General features: G+C 44.5%; 1 protein-coding gene across 1 annotated transcript; it reads left to right on the forward strand.

Annotated features, from left to right (window-relative positions):
* Positions 1–3,810: 3,810 nt before the first annotated feature.
* Positions 3,811–9,649, forward strand: LOC111964458 (superoxide dismutase [Cu-Zn]). The gene is made up of 4 exons (XM_023988358.2): positions 3,811–3,966; positions 6,564–6,730; positions 8,753–8,870; positions 9,063–9,649. The coding sequence occupies exons 1-4, from the start codon at positions 3,895–3,897 to the stop codon at positions 9,168–9,170; spliced, it is 465 nt and encodes a 154-aa protein (XP_023844126.1). The 5' UTR covers positions 3,811–3,894; the 3' UTR covers positions 9,171–9,649.
* Positions 9,650–9,886: the final 237 nt, after the last annotated feature.

The following is a 9,886-nucleotide window of genomic DNA, read 5'->3' on the forward strand; positions in this document are numbered from 1 at the left end:
ACAATCCGTGTCTTTGCTGAGATTTTCAACCACTCCCTGGCCTAGTCTGTAATACCAACATGTTTCAAACAGACCACCATAGTCCTGTGCCCAAGAAAGCGAAGGTAACCTGCCTAAATGATTACTGCCCCGTAGCACTCACTTCGGTAGCCATTAAGTCTTTGAAAGGCTGGTCATGGCTCACATCAACACCATTATCCAGAAACCTAGACCCACAACAATTTGCATACCGCCCTCACAGATCCACAGATGATGCAATCTCAATCGCACTCTACACTGCCCTTTCCACCTGGACAAAAGGAACACCTATGTGAGAATGCTGTTCATTGACTACAGCTCAGCGTTCAACACCATAGTGCCCACAAAGCTCATCACTAAGCTAAGGACCTGGGACTAAACATCTCCCTCTGCAACTGGATCCTGGACTTCCTGACGGGCCGCCCCCAGGTGGTAAGGGTAGGTAACAACACATTTGCCACTCTGATCCTCAACACAGGAGCCACTCAGGGGTGCGTGCTTAGTCCCCTCCTGTACTCCCTGTTCATCCACGACTGCGTGGCCAAGCACGACTCCAACACCGTCATTAAGGTAGGCCTGATCACCGACAATGATGAGARAGCCTATAGGGAGGAGGTCAGAYAKCTGGCAGTGTGGTGCCAGGACAACAACCTCTCCCTCAATGTGAGCAAGACAAAGGAGCTGATCGTGGACTACAGGAAAAGGAGGGCCGAACAAGCCCCCCATTAACATGGACGGACTGTAGTGGAGCGGGTCGAGAGTTTCAAGTTCCTTGGTATCCACATCACCAACAAACTATCATGGTCCAAACACACCAAGACAGTTGTGAAGAGMGCACGACAAAACCTTTTCCCCCTCAGGAAACTGAAAAGATTTGGCATGGGTCCCCAGATCCTCAAAAAGTTCTACAGCTGCACCATCGAGAGCATCCTGACCGGTTGCATCATCGCCTGTTATGGCAACTGCTCGGCATCTGACCGTAAGACGCTACAGAGGGTAGTGCATACGGTCCAGTACATCACTGGGGCCAAGCTTCGTGACATCCAGGACCTATATACTAGTCAGAGGAAGGCCCAAAACAATCCCAAGTCATAGACTGTTCTCTCTGCTACCGTAAGGCAAGCGGTACCGGAACGCCAAGTCTAGGACCAAAAGGCTCCTTAACAGCTTCTACCCCCAAGCCATAAGACTGCTGAACAATTAATCAAATGGCCACCCGGACTATTTACATTGACCCCCCCCCTTTGTTTTTACAATGCTGCTACTCGCTGTTTATTATCTATGCATAGTCACTTTGCAAATTAGCCCGACTAACCTGTACCCCTGTATATAGCCTCCACATTGACTCAGTACCGGTACCCCCTGTATATCGTCTCCACATTGACTCAGTACCGGTACTACGGAACTACGGAAAGGTCTACTACACCTGTTGTATTCGGCGCATGTGACAAATAAAATTTGATTCGATTTTTATGGAATGGTCTGCCTATCCATGTGAGAGACGCAGACTCGGTCTTGACATTTAAGTCTTTACTGAAGACTCATCTCTTCAGTAGATTCTATGATTGAGTGTAGTCTGGCCCAGGGTTGCAATGGTGAACGGCAAGGCACTGGAATGACGAACCACCCTTGCTGTCTCTGCCTGGCCGGCTCCCATCTCTCCACTGGGATTCTCTGCCTCTGACCGACCCTATTACAGGGGCTGAGTCACTGGCTTACTAGTGCCCCTCCATGCCGTCCCTGCGAGGGGTGTGTCACTTGAGTGGGTTGAGTCACAGATGTAATCTTCCTGTCCGGTTTTGCATGATCTTTCCTGTCCGGTTTAGCATGTAAATCTTGGTGGGGCATTTTTTTWAAATATATCTTTAGATGGATTCCAGCAAAGCCACTAAACAACACAACACTAAACAATACATGAATTGCACTATAACGGTGACAAACGGTGCKCACAAACTGTTAGGGCCTACATAAAGCTGTCCCGACAGCAGTACCAACAKCTTACCACTGCTACACCTGGCTATCAGAGGAGCCTTGTCTGGCAGTGAAACAGTTCATTCAGACTCATTTACTGCCTTTAAAAAACAGAGCTGATATGGCTGATTTGCTTAAAGAAATGTGGTTTCTACTGATGGTTGAGATGTACAAACTATGGCATAATGGGACGACGAGCGGATAAGAGGCAATCCGAAATTTCGATTAAGACATTAATGACCGAGGTAGGATGGACATAGTCAATATAACTATTTGTTCAGCACTTTTGAAATTTACAGTGACAGAATTCAGAACATGGGCCGTTCTTACAGTYTTCTCCCTGTACACCAAGTCAGAACCATAGGATAAATAAAGGGGCATATAAACAGACAATGAAAAGCTCTTACGATATTTGATGATGACATTTCTCTAAAACAGGCTATAGGCTACATGTGCACCACCAAGTCAGTTAAGGTTAAGTTATGAGGGGAAAAGGGACCAAATTACTAGTGTGAAGCACATGGGCTATTAACAGCTTACTACACAACATAGTATTACTTTCTTAGCTTCAYTATACACATCTCCCTGGCATATTACATAATTTATGCAGCATTTTTGGACTCAGCGTGTTGTGCTGTGCGCACTTGAACAGGTGGCGCAGCAGTCCTTCATGGGCAAATTTTGTCATCAAAGTCRGGCATTCTCTGGATTTATGGTGCTTTCAAGACAACTGGGAACCTTGAAAAAAAACAAGGTAGAATCATGACGTCAGTGATCTTCAGGTCGGAGCCTTAGAAAGAGGCCAGAGTTCCCGACTTGCAATTCTGAGTTGGATGACTGTTCAAAACGTATGTTCCAATCGAAGCTKGTTTTTTGCAGAGTTCCCTGTTGTCTTGAACTCACTGAAGTCTGAGATTTCCCTTTTCTGAGTTTCCAGTTGTTTTGAACGTGGCAGAAGTCATGCTGGATTGATAGGTTGGCCAATGTTGAATGTTTATCCTTTTAAGCTTGGAAAAGAGACCCTTAAACCCAGACTTGGACCACACACCCATTCCACTGAATAACAAGCTAGTGATTGCTTTGCAATGCTTGCAGTTAGCTACTGATTCCTTCCAAACCACTCATTGTTGAATTTGTGATTTCCAACTTGTGTAATGTTTATGTCCAATGGCCGATGAGCACCGATACGTTTTTATCTATAATGTATCTTCATTTGACAAGGATTGAAAAGGATTTGCCTGTAGATTGTCGACTTGATTCATGACAAAGACTGCTAGCTTGCTCGCTAAGATTTTCAAAGTATGATCAGTCCAATCAAAGCTACGATCGATATAAAGTGATTTGACATGTGGCCAATGACCTTAAGGCTTCTTCCATTGGGAACTTCTAATGGAACTCTATGGCAGCACCCAAGGGGCTTGAATTCCCGAGCTCTCACTATAGATTTTGCGGTGAAGTAGTGTCCCCATGAGTGAAACAACACTGAGTTAATCACAGCGCAACTAAAGAACATTACCAACCCCTACCCTCCGTATTTTTCGCTGGCTGCCCCACCACCACAGAAAGCACTGAGCTAGGCTAAAATACCTGCATTTTGGAGCTGCCTTTTATTTTTTGCTAAACAAGGTGGGGCTCACCTGCCCTTAATGACAGGTTGCCACTGTTTGTACATTGTGTTCCCCAAAGTTATGTATCGTTCAAACGTGATTTAAACAAGCCTATAAACAAGTGTTCTCATTAGCCAATCAGATCTCTGCTCACCCATCCCCACGCCCTTGATTGGACAATATTATCCCCACGCCRCTGATTGGACACTATTAGACGAAAGATACTCGATTTTAAGCTTGCAGAAATTTCGTATTCGGGACTTGAGATCTTTAGGTCAGGCAAGTAGGACGTGTAGAGATGGCGTTGAAGGCTGTTTGRGTGCTAAAAGGAACCGGTGAAGTTACCGGGACCGTATACTTTGAGCAGGAGGTAAAATATTTCGTTTATAAGGAAAATACATGCATGCACTTTGAGACGCAGTCTGTGTAGATGGGCCTCGTTCAACTAGCTAACGTTAGCAACTTGGCTATCTTACCTAACTAACGTTATTTGTCAAAACTCTTGCAGATAATTTATGTAACTGTTTAGTTGATAGCTCATTAGCTAATTATTTTTGCCTGACCACGTTTAACGTTAACTAGCTAGCTTTGTATCTGACTAACSCCAGTTTCATTCAAAGTTCAATCATGCAAACGATTTACTTGCTAGCCTGCTGACGTTAGCTACTGTAGCCATAGCATGTGTGACAGCCTTTGATACCAGTCGTCTCGTAACCTGTAGTTGCACCTTTAACCCCTCYTTGTAAATGATCAACTCAATATAGGTAGATATCGTACCCATAGCTAGTATTCTGTAAGCAGGGTGGGGGGAATTATATGCGTTAAATGCTAGCTAGTTCTGCCTGTTACACTTAACGTTTTAACTAGGAAGTTTGGGGGTCCCTAGCTAAACCTTAGCTAYCTGACGMTAACGAAAACCAAWGCAAGCTACAAACACGTTACTGTAYCTACTAACACACGGCGTGTAACGGTTTAATAAATGGCGACCTTTTTTGCTGAGTCATTCTATCCTGTGCGCCAGTCCGTTTCTGCTCTCATGCCAACAGAGAGCACATACAGATATGGGACCAGGCTAGAGTCATTCTGCCTTGTCCCCCSCCCCCKWTTRCCCTTGAACCTTGTCTGGTGTGTGRTAATCTAACTGTCATGCCAAATTTGCTCTGAGAAGGCGTGTGGTCGTTGAGGCKACRAAACTAGCGGTAAKTGTTGTAGCTAGCTAGTTGACAGTTGATCCCTCAACATTTCAAGTGTCCAAAAARAGCTAGCTACATTTGTTTTGTTGGTGCTATGCTAGCCTGAGTGTCTGTTTGTGCTGTCATGCCAAACACTGATACTTAGGGTGCGTTCGTAAATTCACTCTGGCTATCAACTGCGACTTCAGAGCACTCGTTTGACTGCAAGAGCGCAGAATAACTGATGAATTTACGAACGCTCAACACCTGTTGAATGCGGCCGGTGTGGGCAAAAAAGGCAAATTTAAATGATTGCCAGCAGCGCCGTTAGTCACCGACGCTCTAGATAACATGATAACAGCCTACCAGCTCTGCTGGGGGCGAGTAAATTGGTCAGTGAGGTGATTTGTGTCTAGAATTAGCTAGCCAACGTTAGCTAGTTAGCTTGGGTGCTTGACTGCCGTTGTGGTCAGAGCGGATCCTCGACCAGAGCTTCCAGTGTGCGGCTCCAGAATGAATTTAGGAACACCCTTAAATAGAGATTGAAAACTGGATGGTTCGAGCTGGCTGGTTGGGTGGTTCGAGCTGGTTTTTGGGTGGTATCAGACGTATACCACGGGTATGACAACATGRATTTTTACTGTTCTAATTACATTGGTAACCCGTTTTGAATATTTTTTTTCAGTATATATTTTTAATTACATGTTTTCTTTCTTCATCTAGCTAGCCAACATAGTCATGCTTCTCCTATTCGTCTCTAAGATAAGCYTGTTTGTGCACCACTATCTAGCTATACACCAGCACTGGTACCAGGCASTATTAGRTAGCCAGCTACGTTTGCTCTGACTCTTAATACATTCAGCAAGCTAGATAGCCAGCTAACTAGCGATTTTAGCATTAGGGGCTAACACATTATTATTATTTTAGGAACACCTTACAAAGGAGAGAAACTAGCAGATGGTAGTTGGCAAGACAGTAAGATACACAAACTAATGGTGTACAGAAACTCTTGTGGAGAGCAGCATGTCACCAAGCCGGTCAAACCATGCCGAGTGAGCAACAAAGTCCCACTGACTCCGTGGTTGAGCCAACCGCTCTCTCCCTTAGGGGCAGGTGGGGACCGAGAGAAGCTGTTTTTCAGTCTATCTCAAGGCCGTCAGACTGTTCAACAGGCATCACTATTATTGAGTGGCTGCTGCCAACATACTGACTCATCTCTAGCCACTTTAATAATGGGGAAAATGATGTAATAAATGTGTCACTAGCCACTTTAAACAATGACACTCATCTCATATGTATATACTGTACTCTATACCATCTACTGCATCTTGCCTATGCCGTTTGGCATCACTCATTCATTTATTTTTATCTACGTATTCTTATTAATTCCTTTACACTTGTGTGTGTAAGGTTTTTATTGTGGAATTGTTAGATTACTTGTTAGATATTACTGCATGGTTGGAACTAGAAGCACAAGCATTTCGCTACACTCGCATTAACATCTGCTAACCATGTGTATGTGACGAATAAAATTGGAATTTGACGCAGGGCTTGGTGTGGTTAGTGGCGTGCATGAGGAGAGGGGGATAGAGACGACTCGAGTAGCAAATGGAGTAATCAATTTAAAAACGTACATTTCACATATAACAAACCAAACATTGAAATACCGTTATAGAAGGTAAAGTGAAAACTCAAATTGGTCCGTGCGTCAATACTGGTGTGTGTATATAGTAAAATACGTTGTACAGCCCAGCCCTAGTGTGTGTGTACAGTCCTATAACTTGTCTGTCTGTAGGGTGCTGATGCTCCAGTGAAGCTGACGGGAAAGATCTTGGGTCTGACCCCGGGGGAACATGGCTTCCACGTCCACGCCTTCGGAGACAACACCAACGGTTGTATGAGTGCCGGACCCCACTTCAACCCCCACAACAAGACCCACGGAGSACCCACTGATGATGTTCGGTTAGTCTGACCCCATGACTGAAGGAGTTAGGCCTCCTGCTAGACCAGGAGTTTTGCAAATCCTCTCCTCGGATATTCCCAGRTGTTTCGTGTACATAATTCAGGGAGACGACACAATTGTGAAACGTCTGGATGGTCCCAGAGTTTTTGAAAGCTATTGTGCTAGATGGCCACACTAGTAATGATTTAATGGTGCAGCTGTTTATACTATTCAACAGACAGTTATACAAAGACCTATAGAATGGTTATAATCAAGCACATAGTATTCTAGTTAATGTAATGACCCATAGCATGTATAACTCTTGGCAGTCTTGCCCTTTTTAACTTCTAATAGTCTATGGAACAGACTCACTATCTTAAGTGGAGAATCTCTCTGTTGCCTTGACCCCTCACGTCCTCTCCTCCCCTCAAAACCATTAATGTTCTGACCTRGTCCAATGTTTTGAGGTGGCGAGTAGCGAGGGATTTAGTGATGGGGGGGGGGGGGGAATCGATGGTCTCAAAAAGAATATCCATATATTTAATTATCGTTTGGACAATATCGCAGTTGTATTTTTGCTCTGGTCTGTACTCAAACCAAAATTCCAGTCTTTCCCTTCATAGCTTGTTCTCATCTTTTTATACAGGAAGTTAATTTGTTTTCTGCACTTGTTTATTACCGTGATTGATCAACATTTGTTCTCATGGCTCTGTCTTGTCCCTCTGCAGCAGGACATATGCTGAGCAATATGTTTGGAACATTGAATTGTAATACATATAGAATGGTGAGAATCGAATCCATATCGTATCGGCACCTAAATTATGGTGATCATATCGTGAGGTCCCCTGGCAATTCATAGGAATCAAATGAATGCATTTGCGATTCTCCCTCTGATTCTATGCCTCTCGCGTCACATGTAGAAACATCTGGTAAATTCAATTGATTGGACATGATTTGGYAAGGCATACACCTGTCTATATAAGGTCAGCAACTGTCCTTATGTTGGCGTGTTGACTCGACCAACTGATGCCCAGCAGAACCATCCTAGTGGAGAGATTGCATGTTGGAAGCTCAATGATTGGCTCTCGTGCCTGATCCCCATAAATAGCAGTAACATTCGGAAAGTATTTACACCCCTTGACCTGTCTCTTATACACATCTAGATGTGTATAAGAGACAGGCTCTAGGAAGAGTCTTGGTGGTTCCAAACTTCTTCCATGTAAGAATGATGGAGGCCACTGTGTTCATGGACCTTCAAAGCTACAGATGTTTAATGGCTTGGATTTTGCTCTGACATGCACTGTCAACAGTGGGGCCTTATATAGACAGGTGTGTGCCTTTCCAAATCATGTCCAATCAATTGAATTTACCAGATGTTTCTACATGATGGGAGTCCACATCTCAAAAGGATGATCAATGGAAACAGGATGCACCTGAACTCAATTTAGAGTCTCATAGCGAAGGGTCTGAATACTTAAGAGGTGTTAATGTTTTTTCAAAAATGTCTAAACCTGTTTTAGCTTTGTCATTGTGTGTGTAAATGAATGTAATCATTTTTTGAATAAGGATAACTTGTGTAAAGTCAAGGGGTCTGAATGCACTGTAGACCGTCAACGAATCATACGGTCTGAACGAAGACTCAGCGACATGACGTTTCTACGCGCAACCGGCTATGAGCCGCAGATTTAAAAAACAAACATTAAGAGCACTGATGCCTTTCACGCTGCTGCAAGTTGACGGGACCAGAGCAGCAGAGATGTTTAACCTCCAATTCACATTCTTAGTTGTCGGGAAGTCTGCTGGAATTTTCTGTTTACGTCGCTTACTCTACCTGTTTTTAAATGCTACGTTGACTCTTGAGTAGATCTGTGATGGAATCAAATGAGATCACATGCAACAATAGTGGTTTTGAGAAATGTCAACCACCTACTCTTGGCTCTCATTGTTTTGCTACCGGTGTGCACTTTTGGGGGGAGGGGTGGGGTACACTATTCTAAAACTGTACCCTTTCCTCTGACATCATATCCTGTCTGTGTTGCTAGGCACGTAGGGGACCTTGGCAACGTGACTGCAGGAGCTGACAGTGTGGCTGAGATCAACATCCAGGACGAGATGCTGACTCTCACTGGACCCGTCTCCATCATCGGCAGGACCATGGTGGTACGACTCGTTTTTCAAACGTCTCATTAGRTGACCTGCTTTGAGCAGACTTTTTATTCCTAATGAACACAGCCACACTTCAAGTTCTCTACATAAACACAACCCTGTTTTTCCCCACCCTTAATCTCCCKTCTTGCGCTCTCTGTCCTCGCTCTCTCTTTTGCGTCCCTCCACCCCTTTTTTTATCATTAGATCCATGAGAAGGCTGATGATCTGGGAAAAGGAGGCAACGACGAGAGTCTGAAGACTGGCAACGCTGGCGGTCGCCAGGCTTGTGGAGTTATTGGCATCGCCCAGTAAACAGACACAATCCCTTACTGGGAGACCTGGAACACACTAGCCTCTGCTTGAAGACCACCGTAGCTATCTCCCCCCCCCTATAGAAGGCTCTGTAAAATACATTTCTACCCCAACCCTCTACCTATACCTCATCTGACAGAACAGTGTGTCCCAAATGACCCCCTTGTGTTTATATAGTGCACTACATTTGAACAGGGTCCGTAGGACTCTGGGGCCCATAGGACTCTGATCAAGATTAGTGCACTATATTATATGGGTTAGGGTGCCATTATGGGACAGAGACCCTGGGTTCTGAGGGCTTTGACTCGGAGACACACAGCCAGGACGTTGAGGTTGCAGGGGTGACCCAAATGACTCCCTATTTAGACCAGAGCCAATCTGGTAGTAGCTCTCCCCCCCCCCCGTGCCCTCTGATAGGCTAGGTGGAAGTTTCAACATATTGCTTGTACCTATTAATAAAATTCAGATCAATTGCTCTACGACGCAGTGGCTAGGGGTTGTTTTGGTTTCTAATGTCCGCAGAATATAAAGAGCTTATTAAAAGTTCGCTATCAACCGGTATATCTGTTGGTCCTGCTAAGACTGTCGTTGCTTCCTGTCTATATGTGATTCGTATTATTCTGTTGTACGCTGTCCCAAAGCAGTGAACATGTTATACATTTTTTTGTGAGTCGGAAATGGCACCCTAGACCCTCTGTAGTGCTCAACTTTTTTTG

The sequence above is a fragment of the Salvelinus sp. IW2-2015 genome, linkage group LG5 (genome assembly GCF_002910315.2).
Source record: "Salvelinus sp. IW2-2015 linkage group LG5, ASM291031v2, whole genome shotgun sequence".
NCBI lineage: Eukaryota > Metazoa > Chordata > Actinopteri > Salmoniformes > Salmonidae > Salvelinus > Salvelinus sp. IW2-2015.